The 24000-nt window shown below is 43.6% G+C and overlaps 2 protein-coding genes across 2 annotated transcripts in view; one reads left to right on the top strand and one right to left on the bottom strand.

The window, feature by feature from the left end:
• The window catches only part of csmd3b (CUB and Sushi multiple domains 3b), a gene marked incomplete at its 5' end in the record, with an annotated part of 624567 nt that overhangs the window by 252555 nt on the left and 348012 nt on the right, over positions 1 to 24000 (top strand). The window lies entirely within an intron of this gene.
• Positions 21758 to 24000, bottom strand: part of LOC311061191 (uncharacterized protein) — a gene marked incomplete at its 3' end in the record, with an annotated part of 3954 nt that continues 1711 nt past the window's right edge. The window contains exons 2-3 of the mRNA XM_084079749.1: positions 22905 to 23473; positions 21758 to 22092 (exon numbers count right to left, since the gene is read on the bottom strand). Of these exons, the coding sequence (XP_083935875.1) occupies positions 21758 to 22092; positions 22905 to 23473 (904 nt within the window). The remainder of the gene's footprint in view (positions 22093 to 22904; positions 23474 to 24000) is intronic.

Raw genomic sequence — 24000 nt, 5'->3', positions numbered from 1 at the left:
TTCATAATATCATAATTGATATCTGAAAATTAACTAGTAACAAAACTGATGACAATACACATGAAAGTAGACTCTATTACTTTCTAATTTTCAAATAATTGTAGTGGAGTAAAAGTACAATAATTGCCTCTGAGATGTAGTGGAGTGGAAGTAAAAGTATTGGAAATTGGAAATACTCAAGTAAAGTACAAATACCTCAAGATTGTACTTAAGTACAATACTGGCATAGAAATCTGGCAAAAAAAAGGCTTTAAACCACACCATTGATGCTGTTTGAAGATTATAAACGACACCTTTCCCATGACGCCAGTCATCAAAGCGTCTGAGCGGCGTTCGCTTCACCTTCAGCCCAAGTTCATCAATCTCATTTTTCTGCAGCTCTGCCTGTCATCCTTTTAAGTTAGACCTCTATCCACTCCTCCACAGTGAAGCCTCCATGGAGATCGAAGTTCACCTCAAATAACGTTGTGGATTTCACCTTGACCTATACAGTTTGCAGCCCAACGGTTTTGATTTGATGATTTGAAACGTTAGTTACTAGTTACTTTGGAGATTTTGATTATCACAAAACATACATTAACCACTTCAGGCCCATATACATTTCGACCATTTGAAAATAGCCGATCTACAAGCTCACAACGCATTGTGAGCTTAGATCGGCTATTTTCAAAAGGTTGTTATACATTTGAAAACTTGAAATGGGACATTCTGCATAGTGAGTCCATTTTGATGCCAATACTTTTGTACTTTTACTCAAGTACATTTTGAATTTCGAGTGTGAGTTTGGTGTTTGCACCTGTCACAGTTCCAAGAAAACAGGTATTGTCTTCTTAAATTGGAGCAGGGGTGCATGTTACCATGGAAACAGAACCACCCCCTCTACCTGGCGCCGTCGTAGAGTTTTAAGAGTGCTGACCCGAGTGTCTCTTCCTCTGTCATTCTCTCCCCTGCTCTCTCTCTCTCTCTCTCTCTCTCTCTCTGTATCTCTCTCTCTCTCTCTCTCTCTCTCTCTCTCTCTCTCTCTCTCTCTCTCTCTCTCTCTGTGTCTGTCTGTCTGTATCTCTCTCTCTCTCTTCCCCCCATTCTGTCGCTCTGTCTCTCTCTCTTGCACTCTCCTTAGGGATGTTTTGACAGGTTAATGCTCAGCTACCGTGTCTGTCTTGCGCACAGTACACACGGCATACACACACACACACACACTAACACACCAACACACAGACATGAACACGCGCAGCACACATCGCCTGGGGCAGTGTGTAACTGGGGATTTTAAGGGGACAGTGGGATAGACAGACTCATCTGAGAAGGAAGAGTGTGTGTGTGTGTGTGTGTGTGTGTGTGTGTGTGTGTGTGTGTGTGTGTGTGTGTGTGTGTGTGTGTGTGTGTGTGTGTGTGTGTGTGTGTGTGTGTGTGTGTGTGTGTGTGTGTGTGTGTGTGTGTGCGCGCGTGCATGAGAGAAAGAGTGCGAGAGGTAGGGAGAGAGAGAGAGAGAGAGGGTGAGATGAGTGAGTGGGAGGGACAGGTAGACAGGCAGGGGTTGCGACCGAGACTTGTCTCCCACAAACAGAGGGGAGTAGAAAGCGGTTGAAAACTTTATCACCCCCTTCTTCCACTGCAGAGACAGAGAGGGAGGAATGGGGACAACAGAGAGATAGCTGTGACAACAGCGCAGAGTGTGTGTGTGTGTGTGTGTGTGTGTGTGTGTGTGTGTGTGTGTGTGTGTGTGTGTGTGTGTGTGTGTGTGTGTGTGTGTGTGTGTGTGTGTGTGTGTGTGTGTGTGTGTGTGTGTGTGTGTGTGTGTGTGTGCGCGTGTGTGTGCGCGTGCGTGCGTGCGACCCTTTCAAGCAGTCAACAGAAATAGGGCCGATGCTCGATTTCTGCTTCAGCGTACGACGGTGGCGAGCGCTAAACCTAGTCGATCTACAAGCCCACACCGTAGATCAGTGTTGGAAAAAGTAGTCACATGTTTTACTTTGAAAATAGCAGATCTACAATGCATTAAGCTAATGCATTGTTAGCTTGTAGATCGGCTATTTTCAGATGGCCGAAATGTATATAGGGCTGAAGTGGTTAATGTATGTTTTGTGATAATAATCAAAATCTACAAAGTAACTAGTAACTAAAGTGTTCAAATAATTGTAGTAAAAGTATAACATGTGCCTCTGAGATGTAGTGGAGTAGAAGTAAAATAACTGAAAATTTGAAATACTCCAGTAAAGTAAAGATACCTCAAAATTGTACTTAAGTATAGTACTTTACACCACTCCCGTAGATCAGGCTATGTTTCGGCAGCGTTGCACCTGCGAAGCATAAACCGGGGCCTTCACAGCTGAGCTAGTTCATTCATCCTACTACAGGTTGAAATATTGTCGGCGGTTCGTGTAGACGGCAGGGAGGCGAGGTGTTGCCAGGGTAATAACCGCTGGGGATCTGAATGAATGAGAAACGGCACCAACGCCCCGGCGCCAGCTCCTCGGAGAGCCATGTCTCTCGAAACATAAACTCAGAACTAAAGCATGAATGAAAGACGAGGGGGCCGGGGGATTAAACGGCTGTCACTGGGACCGCCGTCCGTGTCCCGAAAAATGCACCGTGGAATGTTATAGAATTTATAGAATGCCTACGTGCACATTATCTGTTCAAAATCATTTCTGTTGTAATCTGATTGGGTCTAGTCAACGGCATTTTCCACGTCGCTATTCTCATCTGTATCTGTATTGTTGACCGGTCAACATTAGCCTGGGACCAGACGAATCTGCCAGTGCAAAAAAAAAAAATTGTCTGGCACCGCTCCGTAGTGAATCCATTTCCTGCTCCTGAAGTCTGGGGTGACCAATCAGGGCCCAGTATTCAAATATGGGAGACTGTAATTGGTAGTTGGTTGTAGGTCTAACCAATTGCGTCCAGAGCCATTCTTTTGATCCCGCCCCATGGAAAAAAAACGTCCTCATAGAAGCACCAGACTCATATCCACGCAGTGATATAGTCTGGCCACGTGAGGCTAGGTCAACACAACAATGTTTTGTTGTAATACCTCTTCTATGCCATTTAGAGAAGACTTCTTTGGGTGTAAAAGGTAGCGCGCCGACACCGCTCCCACGTTAATGAATGACCGGCCACGCACGGACGCATACGGCTGTGCACGGGTGCAGATTTGGTCCGCTCTGGGAAATGTTCTTTCTGCTTGCATTCTCATTGAGACACATTGACTAGACGTCCCTCTGACCAGGTTTGGCGAGAACAGTCGCACACAAACCTCAGCGCACCTTACGAGCCACGCTTTTTTTGCTTGGGTTTTGAGGGTTAGCTGACACCTCAGGAAGCTTCTACCCCGGAGAGCTGTTTAGGCCTTGGCCGTCCTGACGCCCCCTGGTGGCCAGGTGCCCCCTTTGTCATTGACCACTATTACCTGTAATGGTGGACGCAACCCTGCCCTGTGCTAATGTCTTATTCTCTGTGACAGTGTGTGTTTAAAGATGGCCGGCTGTAGTCTGACAGCTGACACCATCTGATGGGAAATGCCTTTAGACAGCACAGCTTAGCCTTATGCTTGTGTGCGTGTGCGTGTGTGTGTGTGTGTGTGTGTGTGTGTGTGTGTGCTTGTGTGTGTGTGTGTGTGTGTGTGCGCGTGCGTGTGTGCGTTTAGCATTCACATTGGTGCATGTCTTGTCAGTGTATATGTGTGTGTGTGGGGCGGGGGGGGGAATGTATATGTGCACGCCCACGTGTATGTACATCCCAGGGCCCCTGGGACATAGCTGATTGACAGCTCTATCCCTGGTTGTCATAGTGATGATGATGGATGTGTTTTTTGTTACCACGGAGACCGCTGTTTAAGCATACAGCCTGCATGCATAATGCATTTTCTTTTGCATAAAGCAATTCCGTACACGGCCGACGGAAGTGGGACAGATGGACAGACAGACCGGCAGACCGACCGACCGACAGACAGACGGACAGATAGATCACAGTCACCTTTTCTGTCTTATTCTGTTAACATTCCGCGACAACTTTGAGTTTGCGTCAACGTTCGCACAAAGTTCAAATGGTAGACAAATGATACATGCACGTCCATTTGGTTGCATTTGTACACTCGAGAGTTCATATAAGACACAAGCACGGAAGTAAACAAGGGCATACTTAAGGTCTTTGCACACAGGGTGCGATTAGTCAATCAGATTTTACAGCATGCGAAAAGACGCACAAATCGAACTGGGTTCGATTGTAAAAAAAACGCATCGCATCGCCGCATCACATCGCCGCACGGGGTGTGCATGAGGTCATTGAGAACCATGTGTTCATTTAAAAAATGATATTGTCCGTTTTTTCAGTGCGGAAAATCGCACCCTGTGTGCAAAGGCCTTTATTGAGACACAGACACAAGCCAACTGACAGACCGATGCACTTTGGCAGACATACTGATGCAGATAGAGACACCAACATATATTGACAGTCATATAGTACATAGGCAGGCTGGCAGGCAGGCAGGCCGGCTGGCAGACAGACAAGATGGATAGATGCTGGCTGGCAGGCAGACAGACAGATGGAGAGGCAGACAGACAGGTTGCTGTTGAAAATCAGCACATGTACTTATGGTGAAGGATAAAGATGAGTCGGCGCTGTATGTAATAGCGGCTCCATCTTCCATCCGGTGAATTTTAAACAGTGTCGAGTGCAGACGCAGCCGTTGCATGCATCGCATGTTTGCTTCCATACATCACTCTTCGCCATCACCGCCCTCCACAACCCCACCGCCACCCACTACCCCGAATTCCCATGTTTTCCTGTTGTTCTCTCGTCAGTGGTGCAGAAAAAAGTGCAAGGGAATAATCCAGCAAAGTGGCAGACTGTGAGACATGAGTTATGTGTCGCAGTACAAAAAGTCATCAGCAGTTCCTAGCTTTACACTTAGATTTTTGCTTTGTCGTCATTGTTTTCTACACCCAACAATAATATCAAACTATGTTGTTAGGATTTTTTATTTTTTTTTACCCCGGCCTGAGTTTGCAGCCCTCAAAAGTTAACACTGTTAGGAGGCACGGTGGTGCAGTCGGTAGCGCTGTCACCTCACAGCTAGAAGGTCCTGGGTTCGATTCCCGCCGGGGACGCTGTGAGCCCTGGGGGCGTGTTCTCTCCTCCGAGAGCCGTGTCTCTCGAAACATAAACTCAGAAATCAGTGCCCATACCCTAGGTGGGGTTGGTGAAAGGGCCTCTCTGTGTGGAGTTTGCATGTTCTCCCCGTGTCCCCTAGGGTAGGTACCCTTAGCCTGGGACCAGACGAATCTGCGATTTGGGTCTGGCACCGCTCCATAGAGAATCCATTTCCTGTTCCAGAAGACGTGGGGCACCAATCAGGGCCCAGTATTCGAATATGGGAGACTGTAATTGGTAGTTGGTTGTAGGTCTAACCAATTGCGTCGAGGGACATTGTTTTGATCCCGCCCCTTGGGAAACAAAACGTCCTCATGGAAGCACCAGACTCATATCCACGCAGTGATATAGTCTAGCTACGCCAGGCTAAGGTACCCTCATAAAAAACATGCTGTAATCCTGGTCTCTATACTGCCCTCCCCTGGTCGGCCAGGGCGCCTGATGGAGGGGAAAGGAACTGGTTGGAATAAAGTGTTCCTTCCACGCGCTATGTCCTACCGGGGAAACTCCCCCCTGTCAGGTGATAAGAAGCGACCTGCTCACTCCTCATGTATTAAAGCAAGCATGAGCTCAGTTCGGGGCTCTCCCCAGGCTGGCAGAGGGAGAGTAGCACCCAGGATTACTTAGGCAATTGGCACTGGGTGAAAAAATGGGCTACAAAATCGTGTTTGTATGTTTGTACAGTAAGTCTTCCCCTCCAAAATATTCCACTTTTCAACATTAGCGTATAGCAGCATTGATCTTGATGTCGTAGTCCACTAGTGCTGAATCTGTGGCCCACACTACAACAACCACAATCATTTCTAAACCACATGAAAGACATTTCCTATACGGTGGTGTACAGTAGGCGTGGTCTGGCTGTAGGGGGTTGATGTGGTAGTGTGAGGGGTGTGGTCTGGCTGTAGTGGAGATGCACTGCCACACAGTTAATACATTTGACAGCACATATTGATGTAGTTTTAGTCATAGTAATAATTGAATAGAATGCCATTTAGTTTTAATCTCATTTTAGTCATCTGAAAAGTTTTAGTGTTAGTCTAGTTTTAGTTGACAAAATATCATACAATTTTAGTCGACTAAATCTACAGTTCATTTAGTCGACTAAAATGTAGCAGGCCGTGATGGCGTCGTAATGCCTGATTTATACTGAGCTGCATGCGGAAAATAGCAGATCTACAAGCTCACAACGTGTCGCAGCGCGACGCGTTGTGAGCTTGTAGATCTGCTATTTTCGGAACGTGACACCTGCGTGCAACCAAGAATGAAACGACTTGTCTTAGTTCTACTGGATCTCTTCTCCACTCCACCCGCCTTAACATTTTAGTCTAGTTTTTATTTGTTGACAAAATTGTCAATATATTTAGTCTATTGACTACATACTATATTTAGTGTGTCATAGTTTTAGCCGATGAAATCAACACCGCGTGCCACACCACCTCACACACACAGGTGCAGAATTCATCATCCATATTCATTTGCATGCATGGGTAACATGCGTATACATGTCATAAACTAACAGCCATAAATACACAGGTACACACTGTCCCTGAGGAAATGGCTCCACAAATGCCGGGATTTGCTTGTTTAGGATTGCAACAAGACAAGCACTTAGTTCAGCTAGGCCTGTCTGCCACACGCTCACGGACACAACGCACATGCACACACACAAACACACACACACACACACACACACACACACACACACACACACACACACACACACACACACACACACACACACACACACACACACACACACTTCTCTCTGTCTCACTCTCATATATAGGGATACACAGACATGCTGATATACAGACCCACATAAAGGCAGACTGCATATAGTTCACTTAAACAAGCATGCACACACATTCATGCACGCGCACATTCACACACAACATCAAAACATAACATAAAAACAGCTGCTGATATGAGCATGCGCTAGGCCTGTCCCCGACTAAGGATTTGTATAGTCGAATCATTTTTAGGCCGCTGATTTTATGAATGCAATTTTGTTTGGGTTTTTGCCATTTTTAACCCTAACTTTAAAGCCAACAATTTGGCAGCAATCTGTTTGCTGGGACACGTTGTGAACTTGTAGATCTTCTATTTTCGTTGCACGACACGACCGGCACACAGGCATAAATCCAACCCTAACCTCCAAATGCCTGATCCTAACCCTAAACCCCAAACTGAATATTTTCTTATTGTAAGCCTAACAAATCTTTTGAATACTTTTTCTTGTGAGAAGCAGGGAAATTGTCCTCAACAGTGTCTATATCTCAAATTCTACTATCTACTATCTCAAATTCACATTTTTCACTCACATGTATAGTAATACAAGTGCATGCACACACACATATCTTTGTGTATGTTGTACACACACACACACACACACACACACACACACACACACACACACACACACACACACACACACACACACACACACAGACTGTCCATAGGGAACTAGTGCATATATCAGCAGTCATCATGCATGACTGGTTCATTCACAATCTAGCAGGCAATCAGACTGTTCAACTAGGCATGGCTAGGAGGCACGCACACTGTTTAACACAAATCCTTTATCACACACACGCACGCACATACACACACACACACACACACCATTTGATGCACACAAAAAGAGGAGCTGTGTTTTTTTTAAACAAATGCATGATCAGAGTAATGGGGCTTTCAGGCACAACGTGACAACGGCACCACTGCGCTCTGAAACCTATTATTTCCAATGGTTTTCATCGCACCGCCATAGTTTGTTGCTGCATCGTTATTTCCAGTGGCTTGCACCTTTGCCACCAGGGTTTTGTCGCTGCATATAGTTATTTCTAATGGCTCGCACCGTGCCACCACGGTGTGGTGTTGCATCGTTAATTCCAACGACTTGCCCCCTGCGCCACCACAGTTTGCCGCCGCGTCGAGCAAAGCGCGGCACGAGCTCGACCGGGCGGTGGTGAAAGTTCAAAGCAGTTGTCGGAAGTTCAACCGCTGTAGGTTGAACGTTGACCGCCGTGCGCTGTGGAAAACAACCCCGTATGGCCACTTGAAACGAGGCATCCAGCGAGGCATGGAGGGCAAAAAATTACAATATACAATGTTGGCTTTTAGCAGATGCTCTTATCTAGAGCGACTTACAAAGGGCAAGAGCAGAGTAAATGGCATGAATGCTAGTCAACAAACAACAGGGTTAATGGTCATGTACTGTAAGTAGAGTCCAAAGAAAAACAATGTAGTCCTTTAAAATAACTAGGATTAGGATACAAGGTAAACATAATACCTAAACAACATATGCGAATAACATTCTTAGCTTTTGTGGTCTACCACACAGTACAGTATACCGTATGCCTAAATAAAATAACATGTGAACAAGTAGCAACACTCATGCATTGTGTAAGCATCTATCAACATTTACTGTACATATTTTTATTTTCGATTTCTACCCGTTTATATGATGTTTTTGCATAGTAGTGTATATTTGTCTGTCATGAAATGTCTCGAGGAATTGAGTACAATGGAACAGACCTTGTATTGAAGTTTACTTCCCTTGTGCTTGTCTTTGCAAACTGTTAATAAAGTATTCAATCAATCAAACAAGAATTGATACAAGGAATGGGGAGCAGGGGGCGAGGTATGGAGTCTGAAGAGGTGAGTTTTCAGACTGCGGCAGACAATGGGGAGTGAGTCTGCAGTCCTGACTGGAGGGGTGGGGGTAGGGTTGCCAACAGTCCCGTATTAGCCGGACGCCCTGTATTTGAGCCAAAAGGGGCGTGTCCCGTACGGGACTTTGTTTGTCCCGGACTCCGGTGCAAAGGGAAAAATAGAAAATATATTTCTGTTTGCGCACACTGCAGTGTGTCTGGCTGCGTGTTTGTGTGCTGTATGCGAAGGGCGCTAGGACCGCTCAGTTGACAGGGCAGGCACAGTGCTCGCACGAGTGCTTGTATGTGTGTTTGTGTGAGATTTTCTCCGGTGGGAACGGCATCATTGTTTGTGTGGCATGTCAGCCTGTTCCCAACCCTAACCCTAACTCTAAAACCGAAATAAAGTAACAAAAAAAGTAACTTTACCCCCGGGAAACCCGAAAAAAATCGCGCGCGTGCATGTGTCCCGTTTCTCCAGTTCTGGATGTTGGCAACCCTAGGTGGGGGTCATTCCCCAGATTAGAGCTGTGAGGAGACAAGAGGGAGAAGAGTCTAGGATGCTTGGAGGAAGGTTGGCCAGGTTGTTTTAGGGAAGGGACAAGCAGACGTCCAGTGTTGGCTGTGAGCGAGCAGGAAGGGTAGCATAATGGAAATGGACCAAAAGCTGATGGTGTGCATGTCTGAATTCCCTGAACTATATGACACAAGATTGTGTTTTTATTAAGACCTCGCGAGGAAAGACCTATCTTGGAAGGTAGCTTGTTTTGCAGAATGCAATTATGTGTACTGTTCGCCTACTTTATGCGATAAGGTTTGTTATTTGTTCCCCAGTAGCTCTACTGACTCATTCAAGTTTCTTAATTGAGCTAATAAGGAAAATAGGTATACATTTCATACTGAATATTTCATGACTGAAAAACATCACATTTTCTCCACTTGTGTCATTTTAGACGTAGTATAGGCTACTGTACATAAGGTAGTGACGTAGTCCCACTATACGTTTTGAAAACTCTCTATATAAATAATTAATCCAAAAAATAAAGTTTTGAAAACTCTAGCTATTTTTGCTATGTCCTATGTGACTTTCCCGAACAATGCATTGTACCCAGCGGCCAACACAGCGGAAAAATACACGTGCAAACGCACACACCAAGGCACTCGTATGCACTCATAGTACACACAAGTAATGGTTAGTTTAAATCACACATGTATGCACACACACACATGCACGCACACGCAAGCACACACAGACACACACACACACACACACACACACACACACACACACACACACACACACACACACACACACACACACACACACACACACACACACACACACACACACACACACACACACACACACACACACAGTCATACAAACAGGCACTCTCTCTCCCAGTCTCATAATACCCTTGCGGTAAAATGCACAGTCCATAACAAAGCATGATGAAATATGGACTAATCATAGTTAAAAAGCAAATCCATAAATCCAAATCCAAACAAGGGTCGCCCCTCCATGACAGAAAACCTATTAAATCTAGACTTGGTATCAGCAAAAAAGGCAAATTCTCTTTCATGCTCTAATTGATTGACTGAGGTTTTTGCATTAGGACGGACACAAATAAAACATAACGGCAAGACTTTAATTGTAAAATGGACTTCAACCTTAACGGCAGGTGTATTTTCAATTTGGAACGACTGAATGAATGAATGTTTTAACAGGGACACTGTGCAAAGAACATTATATAAAACAAGGAAGGACGTAATGTACTGTACCAGGTTTTAGCTAAATTGTTATTTTCCAACAATGGTCCTTGGGCTGGTAAATGAAACACACTATAACACAATAATACACAACACACTACACACAATACAACGATGAAAAGCAACAGCAACATTATGCCCATATCCACAACCATGAACTAGCCACGACCACCAACAACACAATTTACAAATGCGTTGTACAAATGTGCGCAAGTTTACGATGCGAATATCCATTGTTTTCTCAGGCCAAATGTATTCTCACGCAGTTTATGTCCTGTGCTGAAAATAGCAGATCTACAAGCTCACAAAGTTGTGAGATTAGCTGCACACACTCGGACAGACAGACAGACAGACAGACTCCCAGCTTTTCGGCCTGGTTGAGATAATATTCTTCATATAACCACAGTGTTCTGAGTTGTAATCATTTCCCACAGGCAGGTACGTTGATTTGTGTGATCTAGGTTTTCAGGACTTTCACTTGCTGTACTAAAAACTCTCTGTAATGTGACAGAAAGTTCATGAATGTTTCACAATGACTGCTGTTGTGCGCAAGGATTGATGGAACATTGTTAGAAGCCACATTTCCAGGGTTCAACAAATCCTCAAGTCACAACAATATTCATATTAATATTAATATACCCTCCTCCAATGGGTTTTGACATATTCACTGTTTTTTTTGTCAGGCTCCAGTATTCCACATGATTATGAATTTGGGTACAGACATCGTTAAAACTCAAAACAAGAGTTTGAGTTTCCCAGCAGACCCGAAACAACTTGTACTTGATAAAGGCATCTCATGAGCCTGACAGTACAGTTCTTTTTTCACAAATATGAAAACATCATAATTTATAATAGAAGAGGAGTATGGACTAAAGGTTTAGACCATCTGCACAGTCAAATCCCCAGAGTTCATTTATGCATTTGTATACTCTCGGAGCTAAATTGCATACTTCATAGGAAAAAAAAGAAAACGGAACTGATCTCTTGAACTGAGCATCTCTTGTCAGGTCATTTCTTCACTGAAGAATACATTGTATACCTGCGTCATTGGCCCATGGCCCATGGCTTTTTGAATTGGGTCCAAAACCATTCTGGAAGTCAGGTATTAGCATATCTCAAGCTTTACTTTGTCTGACTTGTACTCCACTACAATTATTTGAAATCTTTAGTTATAGTTACTGTACTTTGCGGATATACATTATTACATTATAAAACATGCATTAACCACTTTAGCCCTATTTTATACCTAGGCTATTTGAAAATAGCCGATCTACAAGCTCACAACGCGTCGCAAAGCTTGTAGATCTGCTATTTTCAAACATTTTAGTACTTTTACTATTGGTACTTTAAGTACATTTTGATACCAATACTTTTGTACTTTTACTCAAGTCAATTTTGAAAGCCGGAAAGTACTTCTACATCGCAGTATTGATCATTTTACTTAAGTAAAACATTTGAGTACTTTTTCCACCACTGCATGCGTCTGATTGTCTAGGGGGGGAAAGCTCTTCAGCAATCTACTGCCATTGGCCTCGTGATTGCGGAGCCACTTTCCATGTGGCATCATCCGAAACAATCTACGGTTGTTGTGACTGCGGTCCTTTTATGATTGTGCGAGCTTTGCTGACACAGCGTTCATCATACAAGTCTTGGAGGGAGGGAGGATCACATCCGCTCAGCTGTCAGCATGACCCTTTGCGTTGCTGTGTAGCTTTAGGTCAGTACCATACCAGGATGCCCATGGTGGTAGGTTACTAGCCTGGGACCAGACAAATCTGCCAGTGCAAAAAAGAAATTGCCCTCTGCGACTGGCACCGCTCCGTTGTGAATCCATTTCCTGCTCCAGAAGTCTGGGCTGACCAATCAGGGCCCAGTGTTCAAATATGGGAGACTGTGATTGGTAGTTGGTTGTAGGTCTAACCAATTGCGTCCAGAGCCATTGTTTTGATCCCGCCCCCTTGGAAAAAAAACGTCCTCATAGAGGCACCAGACTCATATCCACGCAGTGATATAGTCTGGCTACGCGAGGCTAGTAGGTTTGAAGTGATAGAATTGTGATGGAATTGACACATTTCAAACACCATCGTCCATATGGGGGCGTGTGATGTCTGTACTCAAATTAATTAATAGTGTAGTGCAGGGGTCTTCAACGTTTTCAGGCCCAAGGACCCCTTAGCAGAGAGAGAGATGAAGCAGGGACCCCACCACTACATATTGTATAAAACTGTGCTGCAGATTAAACTTTTTATTGTTGCTTGTAGATCTGCTATTTTCGGCTATAATGTTCCCTATCACACAAACATTTGGCGGACCCCCTGTAGTTACTCTGAGGACCCCCTAGGTGTCACGGACACCCTGTTGAAGACCCCTGGTGTAGTCTGTCTAAAGGCCTCCTTCCCATGTTGTTGTTGTGTGATTCTGCATTTTGTTGTCATTTCTGTATTTTTCATACGTACTTTTGAAGCCCATGAGTCACTTGTTTGTTAGGTTGACTAGTCCTTCGGGGCACTTAATAGGCCCTATAGTGGCCTGTGTCGTTGTTGTCCGGCAGGAACCAGCTAACTCCATTTTGACGATTTAGCATTTTTTTCCATAAATCAGGGCCATTGAACACCCTTTACGTCTGTGTGTTGGTAAAAAAAAAATATTGAACCAATGAAAAGCATTAAAAAGCGCTTCTGACAAAACCAGCTAACTCCATTGGATCCTTAAACTTTCTGCTAAACCAGCGAAGTCCAACGGGTTTTGCTGACTCCAGGCTCCACCCCCTTTTGACCTCCAACCTCATTGCGAGCTTGGAGTTCCATTCAGCTTATCAATGATGAACAAAACCACCTATAACTCCACTTTTTTCCATTTCCTGAAAAATGAACATTTTGGAGTTACCTGGTTCCTGCCAGACAGCAGAGATAGTATAGCCTGATTAGCACACTGAAGCTGTGTGGAGCTTCAGTCTGACATTAGCTCCAGTGTAGGCGATTACAAGGGGGAGGGGATTAGAATTTCCCTAAACCAATTAGAATTGGTTTAGAATTTCCCTAAACCAATCACAAGGGATCCCCACCCCCACATCCGACTCTCATTGGACGGTACTTTTTGTACCGAATAAATCCTAGGTTCACATTACAACACCAGACCAAGAGGCAGTCCACTCAGAGAGTGGGCGGGGTCTATGGTCTGGAACCAGGCTAGAGATATTATAGAGTTGGCTCTGTGGGATAATCCTACAAACTGTATTTGTAATTGCATTCTATTTCACCTAGAATGTGTCCTTTCCTGGTACTCTGTGAACAATATTGAGTCTTCATTGTTGGTGATGACAGTTGGTACCTGTATTCATTTGGACTTGGACTTGCATCATACACTATTTATACCTCACTTCCATGTTGTCTTGACACAACACTGAGGAAGACCTGTTGGGTTGAAACGCGTCCATGGAGAGGTAAATAAATCTGAAAAGGACATTTATTGTGTGCTGGCTGTTTCCTCACTTCCATGACATTGTTGAGCCGTGCACCTTGAGATATCTGTTAAATCTGGAGTGTTGCGGGCACTCTGCTTTGCCGTGCTTTCTCCCAGTGCCTCTGTAGAAGAAGGCCCACAGGACCTTGGGAACCCACGCTGAACTTCTTCAGTTGCCTGAGAAAGTAGAGACATTGTTGTGGCCTTTTTCCTCACCTGTGCAGTGTGTGCCGTACGTCCCAGGTGAGTTTCTCAGTGATGTATATATATACTCCACGGAATTTGAAGGCGCTGACCCTCACCACTGCAGCGCCTTCTATGAGGATGGGCTGTGCTCTCTCTGCATTGCTTCCTGTAGTCGACGCTCACAGGGTTCCCGTGGATCCTTAAAAAGTCGTAAAATGTCTTGAATTTAGTTTGCAATTCAAGGCCTAAAAATATGGGGGTATTACATTTAATCTAGGGCAGAATGAATAAACGTGCTGCAAACAGACTACTTCACTCCCGTTGTTTTTTCCCCCCGGCATATATAAGGTGCGTAAGCCCATGTGACAAAAAATGTAATGATTCCAGAGAGTAGGCCTACATTCCGCTTCGGTAGATAGCGGTACGCCTTGTGCGGAATACAGCCTACCGGTCAGAGCAACTTTATTGTGACATTAAATATCATTCAGTCGGTGTAGTAAACAGAATGCATTGGCAACTAAGAATTAGGACCTTGGTAATTACTGGTTGAATTTAGTTTTTAAGGACTTAATGTTGCTAATTTACATGGTGTTATACAGAAATGTGTGGCATATATTTAATTGTGAGACCATTGTATATTGTCCGTGGGAAAATATAACAACACATTGTTTATTATTCTTCATTAATGCTAAACTAGTTACCTTAACATCATCCAAAGGTGACTTTGAGGGTGAATTGATAAATGACAACCCATCTGTTGATGATTACCGTGCAGGCTGTAGCTCTAACTATTAGTCATTTAGCTGGGAACCCCCTCAAGGACCACTGGGGGTCTTCGTACCCCACGTTGAGAGCAAGTGTGTTCAAGAAAATCAGTGGGATTTCTGGTATGTTTGAATTGTTCAGAGATCCTAGCATGTCTGTGGCTTTGCAAAGCACTCAGACACTGCAACTGTACGTGCATGAGGGTTTTATAATGTCCAACAGGCTCTAGAATGTAGAAGTGTAGGGAGGTTTTTCTTTTTGTTTTGTAAGTGTCTGAGCGCCGTAAGAATATTTAACCCATTAAGACCGGGAACGCATATGTGTGTCATTTTAAGGTTTCTTTGGCTATTCAAAAATAGCAGATATACAAGCTCATAGCGCGGCACCGAGTGCCGCACTATGAGCTTGTAGATCTGCAATGTTTTGAAAAATCGTGAAAAATGTGTGCAAATCTTTTGTAACTCAAATCTTTGCTTCTGGGGATTCTACAAATGTCTTGTAAATCCTAACAGTTTTTTGAAAAAACATATTTGCTATAATATCAGTGGTTCTCAAAAATGATATGGCCGTGGACCCCCATCTCAAAATATTTCGTTCCATGGACCCCCAGAAGTTGTAAGAGAGTCAAAAATGTTCTCTTTAAAAAATATATATCCAAAGATTTGCACACATTTTCAGGTTTTAAAAAAATAGCAGATCTACAAGCTCATAGCGAGGCACTCGGTGCCGCGCTACGAGCTTGTATATCTGATATTTTTGAATAGCCCAAAGAAATCTTACAATGACAGAGATGCGTTCCCGGTCTTATTGGGTTAAATAGATTCTGGAGTGTCCAGTATCAATATTTGACCTTATAAACTTAGGGCTCCTCAAGCTATGCATGTACCAGACGACCCATAGCCACAGACAGACTGCTGTGAATAAGATATTAGGAGCGTCTTGCTTCGCACTTCTCCCAGAGGGGCACTTTAGCCTCATGCATTATTCACACCCACGTACCATGCATGCACGCACACATGCTTACACACCGCATGCTGTACATACACAAAGACACACACACACACACACACACACACACACACACACACACACACACACACACACACACACACACACACACACACACACACACACACACACACACACACACACACAGGCACAGGCACAGGCACAGGCAGTTCCTGTATTGATCCTTGAGTATTTAAAGCTGCTTCCACTGAAATGGACCCTGGCTTGTGTGTGTGTGTGTGTGTGTGTGTGTGTGTGTGTGTGTGTGTGTGTGTGTGTGTGTGTGTGTGTGTGTGTGTGTGTGTGTGTGTGTGTGTGTGTGTGTGTGTGCGTGTGCGCGTGCGTGCGCAAGCCTTTTACGTGCTTGCCTGGGGGTGGAGGGTGATTTTGAAGTGAAGGGAGAGGAGGGGGAAGCATCTGTGAGAAAAACAAAGAGGGAAGAGGGTTTTATTTGTTTCTCATCTATTTTTCTTCTTTTTTTATTGTATTCTGATGCCTTGCCAGCATCGTGCTTTGTGTTGATGAGATGGATAGAGAGAGAGAGAGAGAGAAAGAGAGAGAGATTTCACTTAATTCATTTCACTCTCCATTCAGAGGAGATAAAATATAGGCAAAGGAACAATCACAAAACGACACACAATCAGAGAGACGCCCACCTTTTGCACAACACACACACATTGCACGCACACAATCACGTGCGCACACACAAACGCGGCGCGTGCAAAAGTGTGACGAGGATGATCCGTTGTCAAGGGACGCTGGCTGAGCGGGGCCGATCCAGGAGGAGTTGAAAAGGGCTCTGGTGGTGGCCAAGGAATGGTACAAGGACAAACTGGAGGGTATAGGCTACAGGCCAACGGGTGGTGTGTGAAGGATAACTGGCTACAAGCAGTCAAGCACTGTGTGTGTCTCTCTCTCTCTCTCTCTCTCTCTCTCTCTCTCTCTCTCTCTCTCTCTCTCTCTCTCTCTCTCTCTCTCTCTCTGTCTCTCTCTGCATTGCTTTCTCCTGGACAGTGCGTTCTCATTCTTGCCTGGGAGAATTAGCTCTATCCAAGATGGGGTCCAATATATGTATAGCATACACACTCTCTTTTCTCTTCAAACTTCCTTTTAACATCATGATGGACTGAGAATTTCAAGAAGTTAGGGGAGAACTGACTCTCACGACTTTGCTAGGCAGGACTAGTCACGACTGGTAGAACTTGAATCCCCAGGAACACCGGTTGGGAACATAAAACATGAAAAGAATACATTGAATATGAGTGAGAGTGAACCTTAACATTGACATTGGCTGAATCCTCCTCAAAGAAAGTACCTGAAGATGGAAAGATTGACATAGAAAGAAACATAATAAAATCATTTTATTATGCGACTTTGCATTGACTATGGAGAAGATGGAGATATTGACCCCATTCTATCACTCTTCAAACACACCTTGTTGCCTTTTCCTGTCTCCATTGATTGGTCCCCTCATTCGGATATCGATGTTCTGGAACCGAGAGTGAGTAAAATTCAATTTGACGGGAATGCAGGGTTCGAAATACGGGAAGCGATAGGGAAGATCGACAAGAGCCGTCCTGGTGACTCATTTGAGACATTTAGGGGGAGCCCCTACATATCGTTGTTTTTGGTGCCACGTGTTTTTTTGTTTTGTTTAGTTTTTTTCAGTATAAATTTTCATTTTTCTTTATATGTAGGTTTCTAAAATATATTATAGGCTAATAGTAAAGTGTGTGCATTGTTATTCATGCATAGTCATTTCTGAAAATGTATGTCTAATAAACATAATTGTCTATTGCAGCTGTGGCCATCCTTGCATGCAACTCAACGCACATTACATTATGCATTTTGTCTTTCGAGTGTACGTCTTCCGTTGTCGGCATTTTCATAATTTAAGAAAAGAATGCTCACAATTCACCTTTTCTTTTCATGCTTTCGTATCAACAAAAGTCTTTATTTTGACGTTTCAATGCTTTCAGAACTTATTCAGGTTACAAAGTGACACAAAAAGTTACATCTATATATGCACACACACACACACACACACACTGCACTGCAAAGTTAGTCATTGGCCCAGGAGGGGCAAATGACTCATATGGCTGAGTCACCAAGATATTGGGGATGTGTGATAAATTGATTTTCCCTGTTCATGATTGTCAACCTATGTCTGGTCTGTTTGCATAACTGAGTAATGCAAGCCATAGCCTGTGCACTGGTGTTTTTATTGTTTCTTGGCAGAGAATAATTCAATTCATTTCTTTGTTGTGCCAGCTAGCCTAAATGTTGTCTATGAATTGAAATGTATAGAAAGTATATTTTTGGACATATAGGCGCATTAGGCGGGCACATTCCAGGGTCGCCGGAACGGAATATGACGTGGGGGGACACATCAGGGACACATGCACGCGTCCGCGCAAAAACAATTGCGGTTATTTCGGGTGGGTTTGTTGATTTTTGGGGGGGATAATGCGGTTATTTCGGTTAATTCGTTACGCCTCGCGCTCGCGGTGGTCGCGAGGTGCGGGGGACTGGACTGATTTTATTATTTATTAAAAAATACATTTTTAAAAAGTTTTTTTTTTTTTGGCTGGACTGAATAGTGGGGGGACACAGTGTCCTTTAATTAAACAGGCTCCGGTGCCACTGCCAGTAGGCATGTGCAGTATATGTTTTGTCAATGTGTTCATTTTTTCTGAATGCATTTAGTCATCGCCTCATGTCCAAATATTGATGACGCAACAGGGTGACTGAATGTCATGAAACTCTAGACGCATATGTCGACCCCGGGACACACTCTTAATGAACACCTTCCACTAACGATTAGCCTTGTCTAAACATTGATTATGGATGGAGGAAGGAAGGATGTCAACTAACATGTATGCAGCCGCACGTTTTGACATGCTATGTTTTGACATGCATGTGACTGCATGTTGAGGATGGTTCATGTAGCATTGCTCTCGTACCCATGGACTCGACTCGTTGGCTCTTTTCCACGCCAATATTGATTTGCGTCTCCATGTCCAAATATTGATCATGTTAGAGAAAAGACAACATGTCAGCTAGATGTAGAACAACATACCGAACTCACTTCATGTGTGTGTTTCACCCTTGTAAGCCTCTCATCTCGCATTTCCACATGCTGCGCCGTACTCCCTCGGGTCCTCGGAGATCAGTGGTGTAAAGTAACTAAAGTACATTTACTTAAGTACTGTACTTGTGTAAAATGTTTTGGTATTTTTTACTTTACCAGAGTATTTCCAATTTTCAGTACTTTTACTACTACTCCACTACATCTCAGAGGCAAATATTATACTTTTAAGGTCCTTGCACACTGGTGCGTCTTTTCGGCCGAATAACGGGGCGAATTTCGGAGCACGTAAAAAAAAAAATCGACCTCGCGTTATGTCAATTACGTTTGCACACTGCCGCCGAATATTTCGTCCGTATTTATTTTTTTCGGACCAGGGTCGATTATTTTGCGTTTTCCGCAGCTGTCGTTCGCCTTTTGAGCAGTGTTGTGTCCATCCTGAGCCACCATACTTGTTGTGACTCCACTCCCACTCCACCATGTCGGCTGAGAAGCTTATAAACCTCGTCGAACCGCACAAAGTGCTTTATGAAAAGCAACGTTCCGACTATAAAGACTCGGAGTATAAAGACAGACTGTGGCAGAGGATTGCAGAAGAGCTTGGAAGCCAGGATGGTAGGTACTGATAGAAAAACAAATGATGTACAATATACTGTAGTAGTGATTGTGTTATAGGGCTAGCTTGGTTGCTTAGCTTAGCTTGCTGCTAATGCTATTAATTCATTCATTCAGCCCCGTTTGGGGTATCGCTATTAATTGCACACCCGTTGTAACGTTGCTAGTCATAAACAGTTCATATAAGTTGCTTGCATGCTTATTGGCTTTTAATATAATGTACTATATAATGTACTATTTTGTGTGACGTTAGTTAAAGCAGTGAAGGAGAAGTGGCGTAACCTGAAAGACACGTACACACGAGAGAAGAGAGCAGCAAAGGGCAGAAGTGGACAGGGGGCTAGTAAAAAAAAGAAGTGGAAGCATTTCGACTCATTGTCCTTCTTGAGTGCTTCTACTGCAAAGAGAAGGTAACGTAGGCTATCCAGAAATGCACCACAACAGTGGTGACGCTTACAGCAGAGTGTAATGTATTAGCTGCACATAACTCAGATAGCACATAACTACTTTCAACAGGTCAGATGGTAACATCCAGGGGGATGATGATGATGATGACGAGGAGGAGGAAAATGAAATGGAAGAAGGTGACAGCACACAGACAGAGAGGGAGAACAACAGTGTAGCAATGGAGGCAGAGAGGAGGGGCAGCTCCAGCTCAACCCCTTCAGGGGGGAGCAGCTCAACCCCTTCAGGGGGGAGCAGCTCAACCCCTTCAGGTAGCGGAGGTGCCAAACGCAAGAGGCAGGCAGAGAGTGATGACAGCCTAGAGAGGTACCTTCAGTGGAGAGAAACAAGAGAGGAAATGAAATTGAAGGAGAGAGAGAGTGAGCGACAGCAGCGTCAGACCTGGCAGGACCTGCAAACTGATCAGGTGTCCACTTTTCTCAACAGCTTGGCCCCCACCATGAGAAGACTTCCCCCAGAGAAAATGTCCATGCTAAAAATTAAGATGCAGGAATTGGTTCATGATGCTGCCTTTGGAGGGGTTTATTATCCGCAATTTGGCCAGGAGCCAACCTATCGCTCTCTGTGACTTATTTATATCTTTATATTATGTTAAAATCAAATGTTTGAATAGTTCTTTCACAAAAATTCCAGAGGCCAAATTTAAATGTTATTTTATCATTCCTGTTCAGCTATGTATTTATTTATTTATATTTAATATAGGCTAGAGTAGCCACATTTAAATGCTATTATTTTATTATTCCTGTTCAGCTATGTATGTATTTATTTATATTTAATATAGGCTAGAGTAGCCACATTTAAATGCTATTATTTTATTATTCCTGTTCAACTATTTATTTATTTATATTTAATATAGGCTAGAGTAGCCACATTTAAATGCTATTATTTTATCATTCCTGTTCAGCTATGTATGTATTTATTTATATTTAATATAGGCTAGAGTAGCCACATTTAAATTCTATTATTATTTCATTCCTGTTCAACTATTTATTTATTAATATTTAATATAGGCTAGAGTAGCCACATTGAAATGCTATTTTATCAGCTATTTATTTATTCATATTTATTAGGCTAAGGTAACATGTATTTTTACGTCTTTGCACTGGTTCAGATTCTGCTCTTCTGAGCAGCAAGTTAAATATGTATTTATGAATTAAAAATAAACAAGAAACAAGTTAATTGGTCTTTTGCTCTTTTTCTTTATGTACACCATTAAATATGCAGAACAATGTACAGAATGTATTGTGTGTGACTGTGTATATATACAGTACATTTTCTGTGTGTGTATAAACATACAATATCAGTTTGGTACACTAAACTAACAATTTGATTCAGTGGTACATACAGAAATTACAATAATGTGAAAACAATTCATTTTAGTGGTTCAGCTTTGAATCTGCAAAATATAACAATGGCAATAGTAATGTCTGAACTGATTTGAAAATGTCTGCAGTGTTGTGTGTACAATATATAGCTAAAGTGACTTGGCTCACAGTACTTGAAATTATGCCAACTGTGTTCATTGAATATGAATATCTATCTAGCTATCTCTAATGACATTGCTGCATGTGTCCAAGAGATATATTTGTCCTGTCCTCTAGAGTGTGAGTCCACGGCGCACACGGTCGTACTGCCATTGTAGCTCCCCAGCAGGTGAGACAAAATATGTCTTGAAAGTGTCTCGAATGTCAAAAGCCTCATCAGATGCCCGGTTGCCCCTTGGCCTCTGGAGATCCTGCAGAGCCGCGCTGCCCTCACCATCATCAAATCGGTCATCGTGCAGGCTAGCCACCCCTGGGCGCAGGTAGTTGCATAACACGCAGGTTGCTTTGATGACGCTGTCTACCAGGTCAGGGTTCAACTCAAATGGCCTTTTGTAAACCCTGAATCTCTGAGTCATGATGCCAAACACATTTTCAGAGATGCGACGCGCTCTTGACAGGCGGAGGTTAAAGATGCGCTCAGAGACGTGCAGAGAGATTTGGAGAGGCAGGGGCTGGAATTTCAAAAGGGCACATGCACGGTCCCCCCTGCGCGCGCGAAATTTTGCGGATATTCGTCGGATTCGGGTACTTCTTTTACCTGTTTTTTGTTACTTTATTTCGGTTTTAGGGTTAGGTTATAGATATATATAAAAAAAAATGTAAAACAACTTTTTTTAATAATTTTTTTATTGGTGGCTTTGGATAAAACATTGGTGGCTATAGCCACCGAAGCCCCCGCCTAACGACGCCACTTATTCTTCTGTATAATGAGTACTTTTACTTAAGTAAAGAAATTGAGTACTTTTCCCACCACTGCTGCTGACACCGAGAGAGAGAGAGAGAGAGAGAGAGAGATATAGGCTCCTGCTTGACAAGTAATTTAACAGCTTTTTTTTGGTCCATACATACCTAATCTGTCTCAAACAATTGGTCCGTGTTCTGCGTGCATTCACTGCGTTCAGTTGTGGCCTCAGTTAGGTTTCGATTGTGTATAATATACTTCGTTTGCCGGGCGGTATCGCGCACCCAAAAAATAGCCGATCCACAAGCTCACAATGCCTGGCGTTGCGACGCGTTGTGAGCTTGTAAATCAACTATAATTCTGCGCGAGCACTGCACGGCACGGGTCTCAATTAAGTAAGCTTTACTGCAGGTGCGCGCAGGGGTCTCTACAGTTTACAGTCAGAGGAGACAAGGGCACTTTTTACCGACAGACAAAAGGGCAGGGGCTCAAGCCCCCTTTGATGTCTATGTGTGCACGTGCATGGATGCGCTTGTCCTCATCAAGGCGCTTTCCACCGTAGGGTCGGAGCAGGTATGTCTTCATTGGAAAAGCCTCGTCTGCCACGATGACGTGATTGACCCTCCCCAGTTCAGGTGCAGAAGGTAGCTCCAATGGGGGTGGGACACCCAATGTTCCACGCCGGAGGCCCTGTCCCAGGGCAGAATCAGCGAGTATGCCGCCGTCGCTATTCCCACCATAGCTCCCCACGTCGATGGCAAGGAAGCGGTAGTCGGCATCTACTAAGGCCAGGAGGACGATGGAAAAAGTGTGTTTATAGTTGTAAAAAAGGGAACCTGTGTTAGCAGGGGCCTCAATTCTAACATGTTTCCCATCGAGGGCTCCAATGCAGTTAGGGAAGTTCCATCTTTCATTGAACCTCCTGGCCGTGTGCTGAAATATCTCCTGTTTTGGTGGTGGCATGTGTTGATCCTTGAGCTGCAGCCAGATTTGGTCACAAGTCTCCCTCACTATCTTTCCCACTGTGGAGATGCCCATCATGTAGCTGTTGGCAATGGTGGTGAAGGAGTCCCCAGTGCTTAGATATCTGAAATCATGCAAATGTTGTTATAACACAGGGGTAGTCAGGGGTCCTCAGAATTACTACAGGGGGGACACCAAATATTTATGTGAGGATTTTAACCACTTGATATATGTAATAAAATAAAAAAATAAAAATCTATTAATAAATAGACCAGATGGGCTGGCCATTTGCCCACTGGGTACCTGCTTTATATCTCAGCTAAGGGGTCCTTGGCCTGAAAAACGTTGAATACCCCTGTTATAAAAGATGAATGTTCTATGTTTTCAACAAGCTTCATAAATTGATGTCAATAAGTTGTAAATGGCTTGTGCACATTATGCAATGAGAGAACTCACTCTTTATGCATGACTGGGTCTACTGGGGTGTTGTTGACAACAGTGGTGTAAAGTAACTAAGTACATTTACTCAAGTACTGTACATATAATTTTTTTTTTTTTACTTTCTTAAGTATTTGCAATTTTCAATACTTTTACTTCTACCTCACTATACATCTCGGAGGAAAATATTGTACTTTTCTACTATTATATGAA

Source organism: Gymnoscopelus microlampas (assembly GCF_963454915.1).
Source record: "Gymnoscopelus microlampas genome assembly, chromosome: 15".
NCBI lineage: Eukaryota > Metazoa > Chordata > Actinopteri > Myctophiformes > Myctophidae > Gymnoscopelus > Gymnoscopelus microlampas.
Note: the sequence above shows the minus strand (reverse complement) of the source record. Positions and strands in the feature narration are given on the sequence as shown.